At 42.8% G+C, this 26295-nt stretch overlaps 1 protein-coding gene across 1 annotated transcript in view; it reads right to left on the bottom strand.

The window, feature by feature from the left end:
* Positions 1–2129: 2129 nt before the first annotated feature.
* Positions 2130–26295, bottom strand: part of CHST9 (carbohydrate sulfotransferase 9) — a 234275-nt gene continuing 210109 nt past the window's right edge. The window contains exons 5-6 of the mRNA XM_060121292.1: positions 20378–20408; positions 2130–3218 (exon numbers count right to left, since the gene is read on the bottom strand). Coding sequence (XP_059977275.1) covers positions 2130–3218; positions 20378–20408 — 1120 coding nt within the window. The remainder of the gene's footprint in view (positions 3219–20377; positions 20409–26295) is intronic.

Below are 26295 nucleotides of genomic sequence, written 5' to 3'. Positions count from 1 at the left end.
GAAAGCTCAGTCATGAAAGCTCAGTCATGAAAGGGGAAGTCAAGGGCTTCCCTGGTGGCGCAGTGGTTGCGAGTCCGCCTGCCGATGCAGGAGACACGGGTTCGTGCCCCGGTCTGGGAGGATCCCACATGCCGCGGAGCCGCTGGGCCCGTGAGCCATGGCCGCTGAGCCTGCGCATCCGGAGCCTGTGCCCCGCAACGGGAGAGGCCACAACAATGAGAGGCCCGCGTACCGCAAAAAAATAAATAAATAAAAGTTTTTAAAAAAAGAAATGGGAAGTCAAAATGAAATAAGCACAGTTGTAACTATCTTGGTCTATTAATATTCATATATTAATACCTACTTTTCTTTGAGAGGCATTACTGAATATTTACCGACAAGAAAAAATGATAGGACTTCCCTGGTGGCACAGTGGTTGAGAATCCAACTGCCAATGCAGGGGACACGGGTTTGATCCCTGGTCCAGGACGATCCCACATGCCGTGGAGCAACTAAGCCCGTGTACCGCAGCTACTGAGCCCACACACTCTAGTGCCTGCAGGCCACAACTTCTGAGCCCACGTGCTGCAACTACGGAAGCCCGTGCACCTAGAGCCCGTGCTCCGCAACAAGAGAAGCCACCGCAATGAGAAGCCCGCGCACCGCAACGAAGAGTAGGCCCCGCTCGCCGCAACTGGAGAAAGCCCACATGCAGCAACGAAGACCCAACACAGCCAAAAAAACAAAACTAAACTAAACAGAACACAAAAAACCGTTTGAGAAGAGGAACATATTCAAGAAATGTGTTTAAACAGGGTTTGAATGTGTGGTTTGCTTAACTCAGAGTAACCGTCGACCAATTAAAATAGATTTCCCATCCAGACGCATCTACAGATTTAGAGCTCCTTGGAAAAAATTTCCAAAATGCATTACAACTTTCCATAGGGGTGACACATGGTCCTATTTTCTAAAGACTCTGATTGACTGCTTAAATACAATAGTATTTGATTCTGTTAGTATAGAATATTTTAAACTTGAAAAGAAAATACCTTATTTTGTTTATGCATAAGCCTATTAAAAAAAGTTTCTAGGGGCTCTATGTTTATTCTCTAGAACATAACCTACCTTTGAAGTGGTTTATTAGATTTTAAAAAGTCATTCTCAAGCTGAATAATTAGACAAAAGCTATTCTTAGAGTACATTCCACATATAAAGCTATGCACATGGTGCTTTGATTCAAATAATATTCTTATAAAACTTTGTTATTATTTGAGGTCTATATTCAGAGTGGCAACTTTTGTTTTTGATGATTATTCCATCCTGAAACAATTTCCCCCCTGCCCAATTAAACCAGAATGAGGAGCACATTTATATCTGATGAGGCTTAAATTTCTCAGTCGCCTGCTTCAAAAGTGAAGACCTTTAGTGGTTACGTTCATTTTGTCTCTGCAAAAAGGGCTCAAAAGGAAACAGAATCAATTCCCTTAAATTTTTTCTGGAAGAGGAAGGTTACTTTTGTTGCTTTGATCTTTGCATGCTGTGCATTTTTTATTGGCTGTTGAATATATAAAGCCATAGCTTCATCTGGTTTTTCTGCTATATTCTCATCTTGTAAATCACATAATGCCTTCCAATCTAAAGTAAAATGTTCAGGTCCAAAACACCATTTCAAAATGGATTTATCATTACAGTTGATGGAAAGCTTTCCAGGGCTGTAAGAAGACTAGGCAACATTTGATTCATATGCCACAGACTGCTAAAAATACCTCCATGCACTTTACACAACAGATCCCAGGATGGAGACATACGCTCATGCCGTTTTAGATCGCTTTTCCTGCCCTTGCAAAAGGCAGTTGTACCTAATGTAGCAGCTGGCTAGGTTATTGCTTCTATAATATAATCCATAATGCAAAAGCAGCTCTTTTCCAAACATTTTAGAGCAACTGAAGTTGTTTACATGTCTCTGTGGTAATTTTCCTATAACTTTGTGCCAATTGGTTTCATACTCTTTGGTAAAAAACCTTCATTAAACCAAGACAACTGCACTTAGTTAAATTTTTCTCATAGTGAGAATTATAGGAAAATTACAGCTAGCTGATTTGAGGCCATCATCATGAAGTACATCCAGGCTTTTAGAAAATGAATGCACACTACAAAAATGGAGTTGTATAATTAAACATCAAATAATCCAAGTAATAAAAGTCATAGATTAATTGTCTCTCAGTTCTAGTCAGATCCTTTAAATACTGTCTCACCACCTGAGCATTGGTTCTTTTATCAGAAGAGTGCCTATCCTTAAAGTTGGGAAATTTCAGCCTTTTTGGAGCCCCAATCAGCTGTAAAAAGTAATTGGCATCTTCTTCCAAAGTTTCAAATTTTCCTACAAAATCATAGTGGATCAAACATGGGTAGCAGAGTTTGCTAATCTTTTCCCAGTGAATGTCCATTCCTACTGGACGGTGGGAATCCAGCAAATAGTGGATGAACTCTTTGAATTTGACGCCAGATCCATTATTTAATTCTTCTTCACAGGCATTCGGCCGATATTTCTTTATAATTGCCTTTCCAAATACTGGATGGTAATAACTATTGGGGTGTTCAAATTTGTCCCTAAATGCAGACACTAACCTTTCCATGGGATCACGAACAAACACAGCTTTGGTGTAGGTATTTAAACGAGCATAAATCCCTTTTAAGTCAAAGCTGTCGAGCTTTTTCAAATGCTTCCCGTAGTGAACAGCATCATGGGAGATGTTGTACGTGGAGGGGGCCAATCCGTTGAGTACCATCAGAATTCTCTTCCAGTTGGAACAGCCAGCCTTTGGTACTTCGCAGTATAAAATTTTGTGTTTATCTTCTACATAGATCCTGGAGACCATGTGAAAAAGATGGGATTGAGGACGACTCACCCCACCATATTTCTTGCAGAATTCCTGAAGGAAAGACCTGCGTTTTTCTTGAGTTGCATCAATTCTCCTCCATTTGCTATCTGTGACTAAGCTTTTGTTTAAAGGGCGAATGTCCACCGGCCAATTCATTTCGCTGAACTTCCTGAAAAGGGTCTTAGTCCCTTGATGTTTTTCAATCAACTGAATTGTTGGTGACCCTGTGATCCTACTCAAAACTTGAGCCTCTCCTTGGGAGTGGTTGTTCTCTGTGAAGACCCTGATAGGCCTCTCAGAGTTGAGTAGATTTTCCTCTTTATTCTTGGGATCCTCGGACATGTGGGACTTGGGGTTCTGTTAAAATAGAGAAGGGGAAATGTTGAAAGCACATTCACAAATGTGGGTATTTGATAAGGAACTTAAAATATTTATTTTAAAATGCTATCAAGGGGCACACATTTCATGTAAGCCGCCAGAACAATTTAGCAAAGCATGTGGAATATACATTTTGTAATAAGCTTCTTCATAGAAAACGGAACGATGAAAGTGGTATCCATGCATCACTTTGAACCAAAGCTTCACATTTTATAGTATATATATTTGGGCTACTATGATATTCATTTAATGTTCATGTGCTGCATTACATTAATACTCTCATACTAAACTATCTGAATATTATTGGGATAAAACTACTAGTTATTGATTTGAATCTATGATCATAGTAAGTTTGTTATTGCTTTTGTACTGTGCATCTGTGGGTATCAATTATATAATCTTACAAAACGCAAAAAAAAAAAAGAAAAAAGGTATACACAAGAAAGAAAGGAAAAAGGCCCTGAATTTTCTATCTAAGCTCTGCCTGTAATGCAATAAAATATAACTCTATCATTTTGTAGGTCAACGATTCTTGAGCTATTAAGGAGTGTGTTACCTTCAAGCATTGATTTAATGCATCTGAATGTAGATACAAAATGTAGCTGTATTTGGATTGAAATTTTTGTCGTTTTGGGTGACATTCTGTAATGCGCAGAACAGTTCAAAGTAATAAATTACAACTTAAAATTGTAGCAAGGCCAATTATAAAATTCTGGTGACCACTTCAGTTTTCCAAGCACTTGCAAAAAGTGATATATATTATTTTCCCTTGGAAAATGTTTTATTTTTCTAAATTCATTTATCACAATAATTTCATAACTATAATCATGTTATCATACAATTTCATTCATGTATGAGCCCTTCCCTCTTTCCCAAGTGAAGAAAGACTAGGGAAACCGAAAGTCTACTTGATGTCCTGCTGCATAAAATTGTATCAAAAGTGGAATGAGAATTTACTTCTCTTGTCAGTGGGATGAATCAACCCATTTACTGTCTGCTCTTCATCTGACTATATCCTTCCTACAACTCTCGGAAGTGACTGGATAAAGGAAGACATGGGAGATGGGGTTTACAAGGTGGCATCCTCTGATAGTGACAAAACTTGTAAGAACCTTGACTTTTACTCTGGATAAACTACAGAGGCTTTGGAGTGCTCTGAGCAGTGAAGTAATATGATCTCACTTAGACTAGAAAGAGATGGTTGAGAAGACTGGACTGAGGCTATACATGTAGGGTTGTCAGCATGGTATTGGAAAAATGAATGAATAAATGATGTGCTGGGGGAGTAAAGCATAGGGCCACCAGCCTAGGTGTGGAGGAAGTGCTGGGGAACGTTTCCTAGAGGAGATGTGTATATATAGAGAGACAGAGGTAGATAGCTATAGATATAGACCTATTTACTATTATGTTCTCAGGGTCAAGAATGGTCTGTAGTCTCTAGTTATTGCTCTCAAATATTTGTTACATGAAGGAATGAATGTATCAGTCAAATTAGGTCTTCAAGGATGATTAGGAATTTTCTAGCAAATTGAGCAAAAGAGCAGAGGAACGAAGCACTGTGTATGGAACCACCTCCAGGCATCACAGTCCTTCCATTAGCTGAGCTTTAAGGAGAGATGCTTCTTTCTAGTGGAAGAATATTGACTACGTAACCCCTGATCACCATACACCAACTTGCGTAGCCCCATAAAACAGCCTCCAAGCTCCTCCACGCCACTGAGCCAACTACTTGGGGTTTCAACTCTAAAAGCATCTGTCTGCGGTCTTCTCAGAGACTGCCAGGGTGACTTGAAAGCCTTGAATCCCTCTTTACCCCTGATCAACAACTTGTAGTCTGTAAAACTTTCACGTATAATGTAAAATTTGACTTGAGGTTAGAAAGATCATGGGGTTATTGGTAGACAGCATGGGAAGTGCTTAGCCCAGCCCTGAAATCAAACTGCCACTACACTTCTGCTGCTACTTCTTCAACAACTCCAACTATAGATAAGAATTGCTATTATGGTTTTAATAGCAGTCTTCATCATAATAGTATTCTATCCCAGCGACCTAGTGAATTTCAAGGTTCGCTGGTTGTCCATTATTATCCAGAATGTTATTTGTGTGTCTCTACACATGCCCCAGTTAATTCTCTCCCTGCCCCATTAACAAAAAGGAAAATGAAATCAGCCTTCCACTGTGCTCTCTGGATCTTCAGTTTGTGGTCATCAAATTCCTCTTTAATCTCCGGAGACTTCTGGAATGTTTGTTTTCCATGACTTTTTCTAATGAAACCTGGATGGCCCCCAAACCTCTGCTTCCCTTGCACTTTTTCAAGTAGATGAAACTTCAATTCTTTGGGCAGCTTGTCCCTCAGGCCAGAAGATAGGGAGCTATTTCCTTGTCCTTCCCTGTGGCTTCCAGGACACGCCCCAGCAAAACCCTCCTGCTTCTGTGAAGCACATGTGTCCTGCTCAACCTCCCTTTTCCTCTCCCCATGCTGTCACCTGCTTTTCTCACTGACCTTTTATCTTCATGCACTGAAGAGTTTAGCTTCCGGCTCAGACTCTGCTTCTTCATCTCCACTATTGTCATCACGTGTAGTGACTCCGACACCCAATAAACTCTCTGCTCTCTTGACCACCTTGCCTTTCGTAGAGGTCTCTCCATTTCACATGGACCTTGCCACTGACAGAGGCTGCGCCCCCTCCATCATCTCTCTGACCCTCATTGTCTAACCTTCCAGTACATCATTGCTTCCAGTTTTGCAATTCTATGACCACTTGTCACTATGTTATTCAAGCTCTTAGCAGCCAGCATGCCTGGTGGCGCTCAGAAGTCACCTCTGTAGGGATTTGTTCCCTGTCTACTTTGTCTAAATTATGCTCCCCTCTGAGATTTTCTCTCACTGAACCCTGCTTATTTTGCTCATAGCATTTATCACAATATAAAATGATTGTTTTACTTCTAAGTTGTCTATTTTCACCCCATCCACATCTCTTGCACTAGAATATGACTGCAGAAGTCTAATCTTTCTTGTTCTTTGTTGGATCTCTGGTACCTAGCACGTTGCCTGACACATAGAAGATGACCAATAACTAATTGAGTGAATGTGATTACACTTTAATGATGGGCCTCTAAGCAGTTGTTTTATGACCTTGTCGAAGAAAAACAGTGCTAATCAGAAGATCAAGGTTAACTTAGATAAATAATTGACCGATTCTTTTAAGGTGCCGAAAATCTGTATTCAAACAAATCTTTGGCAGAAGAGAAGACAAATAAAACAGGCACAGGTAGAACTGCTCATGCTACAGTAGGCATGTAGGTGGGAGCCTTACCTGCCTGTGAAGTCAGATTGGTTCAAAGTCACTCAGTGCGGCCTGGTAACTCCTGGAGGCTTGCCAGCTATCTGGACTCCTAGACATCACTGTGGACACCCCAAAAAGAATCTGGGGATGGGGTCCTGACTCTAATTTAGACAAGCTCCCCAGGTACTCCACAGGCAATAATGGCATTTGGGGTCCACTGAACCGGAGCATAGCAAAGGAAAGTAAAAAGTAAGAGTTCATCTCATACCATCCAGGAAAGAAAGGCTCCACATTTGGTGGACATGAATATTTCAGTAAGCAGAGACAAATGCTCTATTGTAGGCAGGGTGTCACATCAGGCCTCACACGGACCAGAAGAAATACCCTTCACCTTCACCCACTTCCCTTTGCTGGAGGTCCCTGTTCCCCAAGTTACTTCCCAATCACTGGTTTGACTGGGGAGATCACTACACAAGGGAAAAATTCATTGCTCATAAATTTGACTTCAGTCTCTTCATTTAACTTGTTTAAGGCACACGGGGCTTCAGCACAGGTGAGAACCCAGTCCCAGGAAGCAGCATACACTCAAGGACCTGTTTCTTCGCCATCCACTACTTGAGCGACTTGAGCCCTGAGACAGCCATGCCAACTGTGAGAGCAGCAGTGACACTGGCAGGATACACTCCATTTGTCTTATTTGGTTAAGCATCTTCCAGTCCCAGATCAGATTCGCCTGTGTCAGCACCTCTGAGTGACACACACACCCCTCTGGCTTACGTCGCCTGCAATATTTGACAACACGGCTTTACTCAGGGCTGCCTCTTCAGTGTCGGCCCAACCCTCTCAGTGTAGAGCAGGCGACTCACTCTTTGGTGCTATCATGGGCCTAGGCTAGGATGGGAGGGTGGCCTGGGGCACCAGATTGTGCCCTGGGGAACCTGGGGTCATGCTGAGAGGGATTTCTTTTCAGGATTTCAGGCTGAGAAACAATGCAAAGGAAGAATGTATGACATAAACTCCCAGCAAAGCAAGACAGAGCGGCAAGGAGGAGTAGAGTGGGGGTGCGGGTCAGAGGGGGTCAGAGGGAATAGATGACTGACAAAACAAAGTGATGATCCAGCATATATTTGCAAAGTCTTATCTCTTCATGCATTAAGATACATTTTATCACTTTCATTTTAAGAATATTATTTTATCAATAATAAATTTTGAAGTTTTTTGAGGGTTTCCAAGATACATAGTTTCTCCTGAAGATGACAGTTTGTTTCAAGATGTCGTTGAAATGGCTACTGAGAAGTAACAGCGGCCACAGCCAACTCCTTTTGGTCTCCCTTTCTTCTCAAGGCCAGGTATGAGTGCCACTGGTCCTGATCCCTTAGCCTGAGGCTGGGAGCCTTCAGGGTCTGTACAACCTCATTTCCCAGAGCTGGTACAGAATGAGCCCATGCTGGACATGGGAAGATCACAGAGGGCTGCCTGCCCCCTGCAGCCCAGCCTCAGTAAGTGCAACTGTGCGAATGGAGAAGTGGGGTAAGAAGCGGGGAGGGAGGAGCCAGGGACAGTCCAATCCTTCCTGTTATTTTCTTTAGGCAGAGCTCCAGTCCCAGGAAGCAGCATTTACCTGGGGAACTGTTTCTTCCCCACCCATTACTTACCGGTCCAAGGTTACTTGAGCCCTGGGAACACAACGCCAACTGGGAGAGTGGTAGTGACAATGGCAGGGCTCGTGTTGACCGACCACAATTCTCTTATATCGAGACACTGATGGACAGGATCCTGCCTAATCTATTTACAGAGACACAGCTATCATCAAGCAAGCAGGCAAGCATAATTCTCTAAAGGTCCTGCAGACACTGCGTCATCAACCCCCTTTCCTCACTATGATTCTATAATCTGTTTCTTGTAAGGAGCAAACATATCTTGACGTACCTTGCTCAGAAATACAATCACAGTCTATTAACTCCATCTACTCCCCACACAAGAGAAAACTGTCCACAGTAGGGGGAAGGACGTCTCAGGCTTCACACAGGGGATTTTCTTAGGGTCGCCCATAACTGCAGCCACTAGCAACCAGACTACAGCCCATACTGTAACAAGATGAAAGTGCATGAATTTGAGGCACCACGCACTTGTGGAAACCAAAGAAAAGGTGCGCACTTCTGGATCAGTTCTCTGACCGATGGGAAGACTCTTGCCTCACCTGCAACTCATGGCCTCTATATTGAGATTCCCAGGTCCAGAGCACGCTCCCTCCTGGGCAGGGAAGGATGTATTTATACCATTTGGCTGGGAGGGTTGGTTTTCATGTCTTGGCCCCTGTCAGGGCTCCGGCCTCCTTTAGTTAAAGCACAGCTGTTGGACCAAGGCCGTAGGGAGAGGATGAGTGGTGAGGTTGGGTTTGGGATGAACAGCGACAGAGTGCTTCACGTGTTCCAGGCACTGCTTCAACGAGTTAATCCTCACCCCACCTCTGTCAGGTGGTTACGATCACGTTTCCGTTAAACTTACTTCGTGTCTTACGACTGGCAACTCCTAGAGCTGGGATTAAAATTCAGGCTTGTCTGGCTCCAAACCTTGTGTTTCTTACCATACGGCACATGTTCACTCTACAGGGCTCTCAGTGCCATCACATCTGTAATCTGTTTCCTCGCCCTTTGGTCCACGTGAACACTATCCTTTGTACCGAGCTACACTGAGATGGCCACATGTGCTGCAGTCAACTCTAGAGTGTGCAGTGGACATTGCCAAACCTTTGGTTGCTTCTCTTCTGCAATTTAAACTACATATGTTGGGTACCAAGAACAGATGCTCTATTGGACAGTCCCAAATAATCAGCATGGCCGAGGGGGGACTGGGCTCTTGTTTCTAGAAAAACATGATTTGAGCCAGTGTTGCCTGGACATTGGGTTTCCTGTGATGCTGCATAAACCATACAGAAATTGTGATCATCAGCTCAGCTTTTATGCCTCAGAACAAAGCTCCTTGTTTTCATGGTATCTTTATTTCCTCTCCTGCTTCTACACTCCTGTTAGAAACATCTAGCCAGACTTGGTGGTTATGGAGTGATGATGTCTTCACTCCATCCCCGGTGGCCTTTTCAAGAGAACTTATTTTATATCTTGGTATTTCAGTGGCTGCAAATCTGGGAAAACACATAATATATGGGTACTTCTGAGATGTGTGTCTGGATCAGGGATGAAAGGAGGGAAGTTGAAGGTATCTTTCAATCCCTGATGAACTCCCAGTGACCGGTGCCTCTGGTCCCCATGGCTTTTTATCAACAAGACACTAGCTCTATGACTCCGTCTCCATGGGGATTTATACGCTGAGGAAAAAATGTCCGTTTCTTGCTGTGAGTAATAGGACCCCTGAGTGCTGAGTCGCAAGCATCTTCTACCGCCCCAGATTCATCAGCAGGACCGCGTCTCCTCAGGACCCTCGTATAGAACTAATTTTCAGCAAAGTCTAGTTTCCATGTTCTAGGTTAGTACCTTATCAGATGGTTGGCCCAAAAGACAGAAACCAGAAAGTTTTGTGTATTGCATCCTGGTTAATTTCTCTGGGGTCCTATCACCCTCCAGGTGGTTGTCTCCAAGGTAACTGGTATCATACTGATCTCATCTCTTACCTCCATCCAGTCAGTTTCCTGTTGGGTGTCTTCTTCAAGGTATTTCCAGCCCCCAGCCCCACATGGTTACAGAACGAGGAAGACAATCGTGGTGGTCTACAGGTGCTCAGACCAATTTGCAAAAGAACCCCTGAGTGCCAAGGTAGGTTGTGAGACACACATTTCACACCTATTTCAGCCCAACAACTTGTGAAATGGGAAGGAGACCAGACTTAGTAAATGTTTACTCTTATTCATGCTTTACTTGCAACTTTCAACTGACCTTAACTTAGTACTTTCTACCAAATCAACTTCACTCACTGGAATAAGATATCTAACCAATCAGCTTGGGGTAGTTGACTCAGCCTCCCATGTATAAAAGAGAGATAATGATGCCGACTTTATGGAGTTGTGAAAAATGAATGGAACAAATACACAATGCCTGCCACGTAGCATATACTCATTAAGTGTGCCTTTGAACCACAACTTTTACATTTCTGCCAAGAGTATCACCTTCCTGCAGTAACCCTGGGGACCTTGCATTAATCTTTGCCTCAGATTGTTAATTCGCTTCTCATACTCAGACACCAAACTCTATTCATTTTTTCTCTAAACTGTTCATTCCCACTATCAATGTATCACTTAGACACATTTTTTTTCACACCCAGACTATTGTCATAGCCTGCGAGCAGGATCAAGCGATACATTCATTTGATGAGTATTTATTCTGAGCATCTAATATGTGCCCTGTTTAATGGCATTGGGGCCAGAGGGACAAACGACTCTGACAAGGGTCCTGTTCTCATGGTACTTACATTCCTGTGGGTGAAGATAGATAATGAACAGATACATGAACAAAAATTTTGATGATGATACGTGTGATGCAAACACTAAAACACAGCGATGTGGCAGAGCATGAGTGGCAGGTGGAGAGTGGGAAGACCCCGTGAACCAGGTGTCTAGGGAAGATCTATTTGGGAGAAGCTAGTTGAGCAGAGATCTGAATGACAAGGAGAAACCCCAGTTCTGGGAGCGGAGTGTTGCAGGCTGGGGCAACGAGGGCAAAGGGCCCTCAAAGGGGAATGAGCCTGGTCAAGCGGAGGGACAGAGGGCAGATGGTTGTCGTGTCAGTGCAAAGGGCCTGGGGACTCAAGAAGAAATCAAAGAGAAGGGCAGGACCACATGCTCTAGGAATACCAGGCCACGGAGAATTTAAGATGTAGGATTTAGGTCATGGGAAAGATGCAGGGTTTTATCAGAGGTGTAATATGAGCCACTGGAAGTTTTATACGGTGGATAACACGATGTGAAGCACATTTTATAAAGCTCACTCTGCTGGCCAAGTGGAGAATGGACTGGGGGCCGTTAAGAGTGGAAACAGAGTAGCCCGGAGAGAGGCTGGTGGCTGGTATCAGTGGAGAAGCAGTAAAAAGGAAAAACACAGGGTATGTGTGGAAATTGCTTACTGACTGATGACAAACCTGCAACCCGAGCATTCGTTTTTTCAGGATTTCTCTTGCATGAAGAAGGGTGATTATCTGTCAATATTCATTGCACCATTGAGCCGATATGCAATGCATGAATCATCTCCGAGATAAGCAGATGAGGCTTTCTTGTAATCTTTCTATTTCGCTGAGATAATTTCACTTGCTTTGGAGTTTATGAGGCCATAAGTGGCTTCCATCTGTTGATGAACATATTTCTAAGAGTCATTTAGTCTCAAGTATGAAATACTTGAGGGGGAGTTAAATTGTAACTTTTATATTCTGTGTCATCTTAGTAACAGAACCAAAATTGGAAGCATGTGTTCAATTTTGGTCTTTCATTTTCAAAGCTTTAGGTCAGGCAAAGAATTAATTTCATTTGTTTACAAAGCAGATTATGCCTAATAAAATCTATTTTGTTTATGGTCACATTTTAGTCAATCCATTGCCTTAGAAAATGAGAGAAATCTGATTGGCTAATTAGTCAACATAGTAAATTACATTATTCCGCATCCACAGAACATTGGCCTAATTGAATTATCCAGTAATGGTATGACAGAAATATTTCCTTTTAATACATTTTGAGCAAAGGCACACACCAGTGATGAAACAGTGAATAATCTTGTTTATTCCACCCTTGTTTGATGATCGACCACAGAATATAACATAAGACTTCTATGGATAATAACTTTTTCCACATTAAGGAAAATGAAGCAAGGTAGCTTTCAGTGGGATCCTTACTGGTGCTCTGAATTTTCACTACTTGTCTGTGCATCTTTTCCTCCCCAGAAATTTGTTCTCTGATAAGTGCTAAAAAACTGTAGAAAAGCAAGTTTCAATAAAATTGGTTTTAATTTATGCATAATCAAAGAGATAGGTTTGATCACCTTCTTTCTCTAGTGAGAGGTAGAAAAACCCTCCAGGACACTTTCTTTCACTCTTGAAGTTCTGATGAGGACTGTTTCCTCAGCCAATTCAGATACACACAAAAGTCTACACACAATGTCAGGGATGCCCATGGGATCTGCCCTGAGGGGCCAAAACCATTTATATAGCACAGATTCTACAGAATTGGCCTTGTATTAATGACCACTACTTGTTATTTTTTTTCTTTCTTTTTTTTTTTTTGCATACGCAGGCCTCTCACTGTTGTGGCCTCTCCCGTTGCGGAGCGCAGGCTCCGGACGTGCAGGCTCAGCGGCCATGGCTCACGGGCCCAGCCGCTCCACGGCATGTGGGATCTTCCCGGACCGGGGCGCGAACCTGTGTCCCCTGCAGGTGGACTCTCAACCACTGCGCCACCAGGGAAGCCCAGTACATGCTATCTTGATAGTTAAAATGTTTTTTAAAAAGGACCTACCACGTCATAAATATCTGTATTCTAGACTCTCACAACCAATTGCTTCAGTGCTGGTGTTAAGATTGGAGTACTGGTTAGGGTGGTCATAAGTGGGATCATTTAATTAATAGAAGAACTTCCAGAACAAGTAGTAGGACAGCACAATAGCGAAGAGAAAGGATTTCACAATGAGATCCATCCACCTAGATTCAGATTCCAGCTCTGCCACTCATCACGTGTGTGCCTTTAAATAAGGATATTTAAAGCAGCAGGGAACAGTGGCTGGTGCCTACACGGTAGGGTTAGATTGCCTGCTTCCATCCTGGTGTGTGATCTGGGGCAAGGCATTTAACCTCACTAACGTTGACTCCCTTGATTTGTACCTGCCTCCCAAGGTTACGGCTGTGAGGTTTTAATGAGATAATTTTATGTAAAACTTATCATAATGCCTACACACAGAAAGTTTATTAAACAATAATAATGCTATTATTATTATTAATTTAGTGCTAAGCATGGCAGGACCTGAAAAATTACTAAATCTTTCAAGCTTGAGTTTCCACCTGTATAAAAAGGAGATTAAAATACGCATCCTCTTGGGGTTGCTGTGACAAATAAATGAGATGGCGCATTACATGACTAGCAAAACTCTTGGTTACGATTATTCAGAAGCATTCTGAGTGGGAATGATCTTGAGTGGGAATGCTTAAGTGAGAATTATCTGCATATTTGATTGCTAACAGCTCTCGCAGTGAGGCTAATAGACCATTATTTTCCTCTTGGTGTTCACGCTTTTAAAACACCCGAGGGCTGTCTTCTCCTCCCTCCCTTTGTCATGACAATATATTTCCAGAGACTACTGTCTATTGTCTTTTTCCATAGACATCCTTATACAACGTTTTAACTTTCTTGGCTTCCGAATAAAGAGGCGAGTGCCAGCCCTTTGACACTTAGACCTGAGTATCTTCTAGTTATGAAGCCTTCTGACCTTTAATAAAGCCCATCTTTTACAAATCCTTCTTTGTTAACCACCATTAGTGCCACCACTTCTGGATCATTTCAGTCTTGCTTTCAAGCATTTTAAAAAGACTCATAAATTGGGTAGTTTTTAAAAGCACAACTCCCAATTCTAGAAGGTAATCTTAAAAGAGAATGAGGGGGATGGGATCTTTACCAGCTCTATTCATGCTGAACGTGCCGAGAGAAACTCTCTTTAGGTCAAAGTTGTCTCCTTGAGTGCATGGTCATTTTGATAAGAATAGTGCAAGGTAATGCAATCCCACTTTAAATTTAGAAGTTGTAAAGTTCACGCTACACTGAAAAGGCAGCGGTGAATGACATTTCCATGTTTACATTCGAGAAAAAAAAACCAGGTGCCAAGTCTTGACCCAAGCAAATGGTTCAGCGTTCTACAGGCAGTTATGGCATGTGGACATAAGGGTGAAATAAAGGTGTGGGTCCCCCTGCCCTTTGATTCTTTCATTCCCCAGCTGTGTGGCCATTATTCGTAGAGACCACGTGCGGCCTTAGCTGTGTCCTCTGTTTCTGGTTTAGACTCCTCACTTGGGAGGGCAAAGGACAACACCTAGTTCCTGCCTTACAAGAGTCAATGGCACACCAGGTGTGAGCGGTCCAGGGTCCAGGGAGCAGCCTGCCCGCAACCAGCATTTCCTCTGGTTTCTAGGATAATAATTTAGTGAGTGGAAGAATTTACAATGGACCAGGAATGGGTTGGATGCCTACGATGTGCAAGGTCTAACGGTGAACACAGAAATGAGTCAAACATTACATCTTCCCTTTGGGACAATACTATCTAGTTACAAAATCACATAGGAATATCAATAATTAGAATATAGAGAATATATCAATATATCAATAATTAGAATATAGAGAAAATGCAAGGGTCTATAGCAAAGGGGCAGAAAAAATAATATAGGTGCACAGAAGAAGGAGAGATTACTCTTAGCTCTGTGATGAGGAAAGCTTCATGGAAGAGGTGATATTGGAGTGAGGTCTTGGAATATGAGTACATTTTGTACCTGCAGAGAAAGGTGTGAGTATGTTGGTAGAACAGTTTTAAATAGGACACAATAGTTTTACATGAAGGAGCAGGATGGGAAATAAGCCTAGGGAGGCGGGGCGCATGCTCTCCAATGGAGATCATAGGACTTTGGATTTTGTACTCACAGGTTTGAATTTTATCCTATAGACAAGAGGTGAGTGGGTTCCATCTTGGCTTCTTATTGGAATCACATGTTGAGTTTTTAAGTTGTAGATGTCTGGTCAGGATCATCCTCAACATTTACAGGGCCTAGAGCAAGAGGATGAATGGAAGCCCACACTCGGTATGTCTAAATATTCAGAAGTTTTAAAGTAAGCGATACACAAGACCTCGTCCTTGTTTCCACCCGCGGTCTGCAGCCTGTCCCAAAGGACTGCTCTGGGCCTAGAAGCTAAAGAAGCCCTGTCGCCTGAGGGCCACCCTGCCACAGAGGCCTGAGTGGCCCAATGGACCTTCAGGAGGAGGACAGGCCAGAAAGTAGACACAGCTGGGGACTCCTGGGCAGTGGCTGGACCTGCCCCTGTCAAGGATGGGATGATTCAGTAAAGCTCACAGTATTCCTGGGAAGGGCAGGTTCCCTCACCTCATGCCTCACTTTTCTGACCTGGGATTGCCAGGCAGCTGTAAGTACTGCCCAGAATTACACCTGCCCACTGCATCCATCTCCCAAGCAGAGGGAGGGTGGAAGTACTGTTGCTGAGGAATGCCGTCTGCCTACACATCCTCCAGCTATGGGGGATGGGGCATGGGGCGTGGCTATGTTGAAACTAAAGCTTTTCTTTCTCTGGTTTCAAAGGGCACAGGCTGGTCTTTTATCCCCCAGCCCAACCTCACCCCAAAGGACCAGAGTGTCCAATTCAGCTGCTCTATCCCTCTCCAACATTTTGTGTGTGCTCAATTGGTCATCAAACTTTAAAACATGAGGCTGGAGAGAAAAAAAAAAGGGTTTGTCAGGCTTCCCTGGTGGCGCAGTGGTTGAGAATCTGCCTGCCAATGCAGGGGACGCGGGTTCGAGCCCTGGTCTGGGAGGATCCCACTTGCCGCCGAGCAGCTAGGCCTGTGAGCCACAACTGCTGAGCCTGCGCATCTGGAGCCTGTGATCCGCAGCAAGAGAGGCCGCAACAGTGAGAGGCCCGTGCACCGCGATGAAGAGTGGCCCCCGCTTGCCACAACTAGAGAAAGCCCTCGCACAGAAACGAAGACCCAACACAGCCAAAAATAAATGGATAAATAAATAAATAAATATTTAAAAAAAAAAGTGTTTGTCTCTCTGTGCCTGTGGTGCTCGAGGCCTTCGAAAGCACATGAGCCCTCTTGGCCTGGTCTAATAGTGAGGCCCTGTCTGAACCCAACCCCTGGTCCAGAATTTCTTGGGGGTGCATGTGACATGGGGGGGGGGCGGGTCTCAGGATCTGTGCTAACAAAGCTCCAGGGTGATTATATGCACATGCAGCGTTAATAATCACTGCTAAGAATGGGGGAGGCATTTCTGTTTAGTTATTGTTCTTCAGCAGAGGTGCCAGGTGACTGGTATTTCAGAAAGTAAAGTGGAACAGAATCCAAGATGAATGGGATGGCGGTGAAGCAGTGGGAGAGCCGTATGGAGTCACCATAGAGAGCAAACGAGATGAGGGCCTGGGGGGAGCAGAGGCCAAGGGCTGGGCGGTGGCGGAGGAGCTGGATTGGACAGGGCTATGGAGAGCACATCGAGTGCTGGCTGGTCAGAGGGAGGCATGGAGTGGTGGATGACTCTAAAGTTTCCAGCCTGGTATGACATGAATTGTGTCCCCCAAACAGATACACTGAAGTCCTCATTCCTGGTACCTGTGAGTGTGACCTTGTTTGGAAAGGGGGTCTTTGCAGAGGTAATCAAGATGAGGTCATGGGGGTGGGCCCTAAGCCAATATGGCTGGTGTCCTTATTAGAAGAGAAGAGGCACGCAGGGAGGACAGCCACGCGATGACAGTGGCAGAGACTGAAGAGACGCAGCTACAAGCCATGGGACCCCAAGGATTGCCGGCGTCACCAGAAGCCAGCAAAGAGGCAAGGAAGGACCCGCCTCCATAGGTTTCAGGGAGAATTTGGCCCTGTCGACACCTTGGTTTTGAACTTCTAGCCTCCGGAACCAAGAGACAATACATTAGTGTGTTTGAGAGCATCCAGTCGGTGAGAGTTTGTTGCAGCAGTCTCAGGAAACAGCTCCAGAAGCTGTCACAGCCGCCAATGGCGTTGGCTCTCTCTGAACCGGCCAATCAGCGAAGGCGAGCCTTTCTCATGACCAGCACCAGAACTGGGGACGTCCCCCCGCAACACGCACATCCCGCCCGCGAGAAACCGAGCCCCAGGTTCGGTATCCCTCTTCAGCAACTAGCTGTTTAAAAACAAACTATTAATTCGCTATGGGTTCCAGTGATCTACTATCCCAAAAGGCATAAACAGAAGGTATTCATTTACTACAGGTTTAAATTGCCTACCATGTAAGAAGGCAGTTTCCAAAACTGAAGTCGAAAGTTTTTATATTCAGTATTCCCATTCTCGTACTGACACTATGCTGATTTGATTTTGAAGGTATGTTTGGTAGTATTTTAAGGTATTATCTTTAATCTATCGTAGTCAAAATTATTCAGAAAAACCTACAGGAGACTTCATCTCTACAAGGCACCTTTTTCGGAGAGGAAATCGTTGCAGCAATGAACTGCCAAAGGGACAGCTGAAAAAAATGGGTCATGCATTCATCTCATTCTGGGACGTGAGCTGCCTAGCGGTTCACTGCTCATTTTTGTCCTCTTCCCGTAAACAGACTGCGTTAACAGGTTACTTTAAAATAGCATACTAATCTCCCCAGTGAGTTACACAGGAAAGAATTCGGCGATCGCTCCAGAGAACTCAAATAGTTGTTTGTTCTCAGAGCTCAGGTGTGGTAAAGTAGCTGTGGGCTAAAAATGCACGCTGGCTATCGGCCAGCAGGCTAGAACCCTCCCTCCGCTCCAGCTCTGATTTCTCACGTTGGCGTGCAACTCGTAGCTTGCTTCATGGAAGAAGAAAAAAGGACTTGATTTTCCATTTCAATTTAATTACACAATCTATAGTGACTAGTGGGAAGGATTTCGGGGCAAGATGAACGCTCACCAGTGCTCTATTTTACATGCCTTTCTGATAAAGAACACTATTGATTATCCAAAGTGAGTGTACAGAAAGGTTTTCCAAGAGCCAGATTCTTTGGGGGGCAGAAGGGGAGGGCAGATCAAGAGGTACAAACTTCCAGTGATAAAGCAAATAAGTCCTGGGGCTGTAATGGACAGCATGGTGACTATAGTCAATCTTAGCATATTGCATATTTGAAAGTTACTAAGCGAGTAAATCTTAAAGGTCCTCATCACGAGGAAAACAAATGTTTTGTAACTTTGGTTGGTGACAGACGGTAACTAGACTTACTATGGAGATCATTTCACAGTGTACAGAAATATGGAATCATTATGTTGATTCTAATATAATGTTATATGTCAATTATACCTCAATTTAAAAAAGAAATTAAAAAGGAAGGGACTTCATCTTGTAGCTCTTTGGCAGACTTTAGATAAATTAGAAGCGTAAGGTGCCTCGTAGAGTTGTGTCCCCGGCACATTTTTGAGAGTGGGGAGTGCCTTCCTACGTGGAAGAAGAAAAGATAGAAATTCTACTGTAGAATTAGAAATACAGCTGGCAGACACTGATTGAACAATACAACTATCTGTTCTGAGAATGACTATATAACTAATATACTTAAGACCCTTACCTCTTAAGCTAAAGTCCAAAGAATTTCGCTGTCTTACTGGGACTGGAAACCATTATGATTTTATCTGGCACCAGATCAATGTTTAAGATTATAAGTAAATATTTGGTGTTCTATTTTGGTGTCTACCTACTCTATTAGTCTAGCCAAGGGTAAAAAGCAGGAAAGTACAGGAAATGAAAATCTGCCCCAGAGAAGTGGTCTTTATTTCTTGACCAACTGCTTTACCTTGTTAAGTTAATAAAGAAAACAGTTCTCTAAGGAAAGGTATTCCCTCTGTGACTTAAATAAATAAAAATGGTAGCAATAAACGTTACTGGTTAACTGTTGCTCAGCCTTACCAAGCTACTTGAGTATATACAAATAGTTGAAATACAATGTTAAACAGACCAAGTTCAAAAGGCAAATAAACTCTTTGAAACGACTAATTGACTTCAACATTGCACAGGGGTGGCATTTTCAAGTATTAAGATGGCTGCTACAAAGAGTCAATACGGTATTTACAATTCTATTCAAAAGAAAAATGGTACCCGATAAGCCTTAAATTTTGCCTACTGAATTTGCAGTATAGTATATTAACCAAACGAATGAACCATTTCTTAAGCTCGATGAATTACAGGGCATCTGGCACAGATTAGGTAGAGCTAGAACTTACTTCGGTTGGAATGACAATGAGGACCAGAATTGGAATTTATTTTGAAGCCCATTAGGAGAAGATGTTGAAAAATGTACCCTTGACTGGTATACATGCAGACGCACCATTCTTCCCCTTGGCAAGGGTGAGCTATAATTTAGGCCAGAGGAGAACAACGACAACAAAAGACTTGGAGATTCTGGTCTATGAATGAAAGCTGTGCGTATTTTGCCATAGGCCAGTGTCTGCATTCCCTGGGTCTAGTGACACAGGCAGCACTGGGAGAAACTGCAGCTCTGCTGGCCCGTGGGAAGAGGGTGGGATGGTACAAGACAGGCACCATTTGGATGTGTGGCTACATGTCTCAAACCCCTTAAACCGTTGTACAGAATGACTCCCTCTACTGGTAAATATAAAAAATTAATCAAAAAAGAATGGATAAGAAATAGTGAGGCAGGCAGGAAGACACTGGCTAAATGTGGGTAGAAATCAGAGACCAGAATGGAAAATCCACTTGTACGTTTCCACTGCTAAGGGTTCAGCTCTTAACTTGTCTGGGAGGGAGTGACTGGGCGAATTAGAACTTGGGAAAATCACAGAGGAGAGTCACCTTAGTTAAGGGAGAAGCAGATAAAAGTATCTATTTGCAGCCATGATAGAATCAAAGAGAGATCATGATACGCTCCGAGGGATGCTTATGTCAGAACTGGCAGAGCCCACTTCTCACTGTTTCCCACCCTTGGGGAGGATGGTGAGGAGGGAAGGAATGAGGTGAGGGAGACAAGGAAAGTGTACGATCATTTACAGAGGATCGGTTTATCTGTTCTCAGAACCAATAACACGCGTATTGCTCATACCCAAGAACTAGCAATGCCCTCCCTTCTAAATATTTACAAATAATTATTAATCTTTAAAGCAAAATTCTACATTACAGTTTATGAGAAGTGAGGAAATACCTGGTTGGTGATATGGTCCTGGAGTTTTTCTCTGGTCACTGAAAGAGAGAGCAAAAAAGAAATTCAACATGAAAGTATGAAAAGGAATAAAATACTGTACTGGTCTCACTCTGTTCTCACTCAAAACTCCAAAAGAACTCTCCAAGCAAGAATGTGTATCACAATAGGGACATTTATAATCACTCCAATAATTGGGATGAAGAAAAAAGTCAAAACCGAAATAAACCACATTAGGCAAAGATAACAGAAAATGGAGTGGAAATTCGGGAAGGGTGATACCAGAGAATGTAGTAAACTTTGGCAGAGAAATGGTAAAGAGATGAAAGGACCAAAGAAAAATTTGAACCACAGCCAGTAAAGTCAAAGGTTTACAAACAATGACAACCTGTTCAAGCATAATATTAACACTGAACTCAATGAACCTTGAGGACCAGGCGAGGAGATTTAAAGTGGTGGATGGCAGAGGTGCTACTTTTCTCTGACCTATGAAGATGATAAAGACGTTCTTATGTTTTGGTACTGGCAGAGACTAAAGTACAAACCAACAGTCCTATGAATGGTATCTTGGTCAGGACAGAAACAAATCAGAGTAACATAACATATGAAAAGCAGCACAGGGGTATAAATAATAAAAAGTCTAAAATAATAAACCTCAGTCATTGCGAAAACAGCCTAAAAGTGATCAATGTCATGTGTCTTACATATAAGGAAAAAAGTCCTTAGGAATAATCAATAACCAACAAAACATCAGGAAAGAGAGGAAAGAAGACATTTTGTGGCCCTGCAGTTATTTCGTGCTTGTGAACATCTTGGTGTGATACGTACACTTTATTAAATGTGTCCTTTTAAAATTTTAATTAGGATGATTGTGTAGTGACATGCATTTATAAGAAATAATACAGACAGATCCCCTGTACCCTTTACACCGGTAACATCTGGAAGATCTCTAGTACAATAATATCACAACCAGGATATTGACATTGACATAGTTGAGATACAGAACATTTCCATCACCACAGGGGTCCCTCACGTTGCTCTTTTATAGTCACATCCATTGTCCTCCCGCCTCCACCCTCTTCTTAACTCCTGGCAACCACTAATCTGTTCTCCATTGCTATCATTTTGTCATTTCAAGAATGTTATGTAAATGGAATCATACATTTTATAACCTTTTGGGATAGGATTTTCTCACTTACCATAATTCTCTGGAGAGTCATCCAGGTTGCTATGTGCATTCCTGTGCGTTTCTACCTTTTTATTGCTGAGTAGTATTCCATGGTAAGGATATACCAAAGTTTGTTTAGTCATTCACCTGCTGAAGGACATCTGGCTAGTTTCTAGCTATTGTGAATAAGCTGTTATCAATATGTATGTACACGTTTTTATGTGAACATAAGTCTTCATTTCTCTAGGATAAATACCCAGGAGTGCAATTGCTGGGTTGTATGGTAGTTGCATATTTAGTTGTTTAAGAAACTGTCAAAACTGTTTTCAAAAAAGATTTGTAATGAATAAGTGATATTTACCAGTCAGTTGAGCAACTAATAATAAGTATATCTGGAAATTTTACTAAGTGTTCAGTACTAGGTTAAGTGTTACATGGGATGCAGTAGAAGAATAAGGAGTCCAGAGAATGGAATGGCTCTGTTGAGTGGGATCTTAAATCTAGTCACTGTCACGAAATACCAGGGGCCAATCTTGGAGTTTCTAGATAATAAGAACCAATTTTCTTCATTTTTTTTTTTAATGGTACTGCCCAATCGGACTCTCTTGATACATTTTAATATTTAGATTTCCCTTGTCAGATAATATGCAGAGTGTTTAAAGAAGACTGTTTAATGGTTTGTGGGAAAAAAAAACTTGCCTTTTGAATTAAATCACCAGTATGTCCAAGAAGAGGGGGAAGAACATTCAGGAAGGAGAGAGCCAGTGGGTCCAAAGCACAGAAAGGAAGCCAGCATGGCCGGAGGAAAGTAAGGGGAGGCCAGAGTGGTGTGAAATGAGGCAAGAAACATACAGCCATGGTCATGTAGACCGTTTGGGGGAGATTTATGATCTTCCCCAAAGTAGAGGGAAGTCAGTTATTAAGGGGGTGTAGCCCAGGATGTGAGTAGGGGCACTGGAATGCCTTGGTCAGACGTGCATTTTCAGAGGACCACTCAGGGCTGGTTGCTACCTGGGGAATAGGCTGGAGGTGACGTCAGGGGCAGCAGCAGCACAAAATCTTAGTTCTGTTTCCTTAGGAACCAAGGGAAATCTGAAGGAATTCAAGTGAAAAATAAGAGCCCAAACAATCAAATAATCATAACCTAATCACGCAGCAGCCCACTGGAGTCTAGAAAACGGAGCAGGTGACAAACTGGCATCTAATTTACAGCTCTGTCATTTACTAGATGCTCGATTCAGGGCCAGCTACTCAACGTTCTGGTCCTGTTTGGCCATGTATAACGAAGAGTTAACAGTATTTACCCCTTTCAAGATTTGTGAACAGTATTTACCCCTCTCAAGATTTGTGAAGATTAAATAAGTATGAATTTTGCAGGCAAAGGGTGAGAGAAGGGCATTCCAGGGAGTTGGGACAGGAAGGGTAAAGTCTCAGAGGCAAGGAGAGGGTGTGTTTGGGTAAATTGTGAGACATTCTGAGTGGCTTATATAGTATACGCATACATAGCACAGCAGGTGGGAAGGAAGGGGTGTGGGAAGAAGGTGAGACACCAGCTTTGGGAAAGATGACTTGAGAGGTGGGGTGGAGGATGGATTGATGGGGAAGAAGAGGACCCAAGAGCAGCTACGAATCTGCTCCTCAGAAAAATGCCAACACACAGCAAAATGGGACAATGCAGGAGGCTAGGAGACCTCTGCAGCCATGCACAGATTTGCAAGAATCTGCAGTTTCAAGTCTATTTTGAACAGCAGGCCCCAACACATGAAATAAAAATTTCTCAGATTCCAGCTCCTCTGGACCATTTTTCGTCCCTCACAACTAGACTCATCAGCTGTTCAGGCATTTCCCTAACTTAATGAACTGAAAGTATGAGTTCAATGTCTAATATATTTATTCTAAAAAAATATGATCCCTTCAAGATGGCAGATACCACCTGAATGCTGGGTGTGCAAAGACACACACAGAAGGGCACCCACCCTCAAGGTCAAGGTCAAGTGGGAGAGAGAGGTAAGTAGAGATAAGTGGCAACACTGCGTTTTAAGTGTTTTAACAGAGTTTTATGAATGACACCGTGTGAGAACACAAATGAAGAGCAACCGGTGTGGCTGATCTTGGGGAACAAATAGGTTTCCGGGAGAAATATTGCCAACAACCACTCTTATCCTCCCTTTTGGCTTATGGAGAAATATCTCACGAACAACCAAGGACCACCCATTTTTAAAAAATATTTATTTATTGATTTATTTGGCTGCTTTGGGTCTTAGTTGCAGCATGCGGGATCTTCTTTGTGGCATGTGGGATCTTTCATTGTGGCAGGCGGGCTCTTTGTTGTGGCACACGGGCTTCTCTAGTTGCGGCACATGGGCTTCACTCTAGTTGTGGTCTGTGGGCTCTAGAGCACGTGGGCTCAGTAGTTGCGGCATGCGGGATCTTAGTTCCCCGACCAGGGATCGAACCTTCGTCCCCTGCATTGGAAGGTGGATTCTTAACCACTGGACCACCAGGGAAGTCCCAAGGACCACACTTCTTATTGATTTTTTATTGGCCTTTTACTCAATGGAGTTTAAGAATATCTTCTGGATATAGGCATGTTTGAACAAATTCTTAGAGAGAGGATGAATACAAGAACTTAAAAAAAAAAATGAGATAGGACCTATCCTTGGGATGTAGGAATCGGAATAATGAGCAGGTGGAACTTGAATCAGATCTTCAGAAATGGCTGGAATTTGGAAGGCATCATGAGAATGACAGCTCTGACTAGAGGAGAGGGTCTTGGGAGAAATACTGTTGCCCAGGGTGACCTGGAAAGAAGTCAATTGCCTTATGTTTGCAACAGTAGACAATCTGCGGGCAATGATGGTTTCTTCAGCAGAGGTGGAATATGAAGGAAAATTAAACTGGTGAATACACTGGACAGAGTAGGGAGAGCAATTGGAGAATACATAGGGGGCTTTGGTGGGTGGGTAAACTAGGTGATGGAGTGGGGCCTAGACCAGGGAGGTCGAAACGGGAAGGAAGAGAGAGAGAGAGAGAGAGACAGCGAGGAAAATCAAAGGAGTGCATGGAAGAAATGTTTGAGAGAAATTGGTAACACATGAATAAGGGGAATAAAGATTGGAAAGAGTCGTATCTGGCTTATTTAGTCACTTAATCAACAAATATCTGATCAGCTACCATATGTCACATGTGGTTACTAAGCTCTGGGGATTCAACTGTGACCAACACAGGCCTGGTCCCTGGCTGCACCCAAAGAGCTTGCTGGCTTGGTTCCCTGCTTTTCTGACATTGTCTACTTCTGGACTATAGTCTACTTTTAGCCTTATCCATTCTGTAGCGATGCTCAAGCTGTTTTGAAAGTACCACATGTGAAATCTTAAGACAAGGAAACGAAGGTGAGGTTACGAATCTCTTCCTCTTTCTTGGAGTGCAAATACGCCCATTGTATTTCTGTGTATTTCGTACGGTAATTGGATATTCTACAGCTGCCAGATTCTGGAATATCGCATCCCCCCTCCTCTCCATTAAAGGGTATTTTAGGAAGGAACATGACAATCTGGGGAAGAGGACCAACATGGTGATCTGTAACAGGGCAGACCAGGCAATTTGGTGAACTAGGGCCCTGTCTTTATCTTGCAAAAGAGGACAGAACTGTAAACATTGCTTATGCAAAGGCTCAGGGACCAGGAATAGTCCAAGGGAGCCAAAGATGGGAGCAGGGGAGCGGTTTCAGAGCAGTCCATGGGCAGGAGGGACTCAGTGTCTTCAGAATGTATCTACAAGTTATGCCGTGGCTTTAGAGCCACTGCCTTGTTGCAGCCCATCAACAGCTCTCCCCTGGATGGTGACATCAGCCTTTTGCTGGTCCCTGCTTCCACACTTGCTCTCCCTAAACTCCTTACTACATCCTATTTGCCTTGCCCCATCTGCTTCTTGCCCATCTTTCCAACCTCGCCTTGATTTCCATTCCCTCTCCCTTTCCACCCTCCAATCACTTTGGTCTTATGGGAATTTCTGGTCCTTTTGACCTCTGGTTCTTTGTGCAAGCTGCTGTCTTTCCGATTTGACAGGGCTAGCTCTTTCAAATTTCCAGGTTTCAGTTTAATACTAAGACCGTAGGGGCTCTTCTCTGGTCACCCCATCTTCTCCTGTGATTCTTGATCTCAGCCCTTCGTTTATTTCTTTCCCAGCACCTACCACAACTTGCGATTGTTTTCTCGTTTGTATGTTCGCTTGCTTCTTTGCTCGTTTCTTCTTCTATAGTGTGAGCTCCCTGAAGTCAGGGACCCTGCTTATCTTGTTTCTGTTTTTTTTTAATTTTGTCTTTTTAAAATTTTGCTATTTTCTGATTTGAGACTACAGTACATAATCCTTAAAGTTTTCAAGTAAAAATTCTGGCAATAACATTTTATTAACAAGGCAAGATCTCTTATGAGGAAACCACGTTTAAAAATAGAAAAAGTAATAACCATTTTTATGAGGCGGCTGATTTTAATATAAGTGTAAGAGCACTAAAGAAAAGGTTTAATTTTCTATATCTTATAGCAGTGGTTACTAACACTTAAAGAATGTGGGTCTCTTTAAAATATCAATAAAAATTAAAATATGACAATTGCTTATACTTTTGTTATTTATTAAAGATGTTTTATAAAGTGTCTATAAATTCAACACTGTACAAAAAAGGAATCTGTACCTTTTTTAAAAATCTATTTTCTTCTTCTATGTTTTATTTATTTTTTTAAATTGATTTTTTTAA

This window comes from Lagenorhynchus albirostris, chromosome 14 (assembly GCF_949774975.1).
Source record: "Lagenorhynchus albirostris chromosome 14, mLagAlb1.1, whole genome shotgun sequence".
NCBI classification, from domain to species: Eukaryota; Metazoa; Chordata; class Mammalia; order Artiodactyla; family Delphinidae; genus Lagenorhynchus; species Lagenorhynchus albirostris.
The sequence above is the reverse complement of the archived record's forward strand: the minus strand, read 5'-3'. Positions and strand labels throughout refer to the sequence as shown.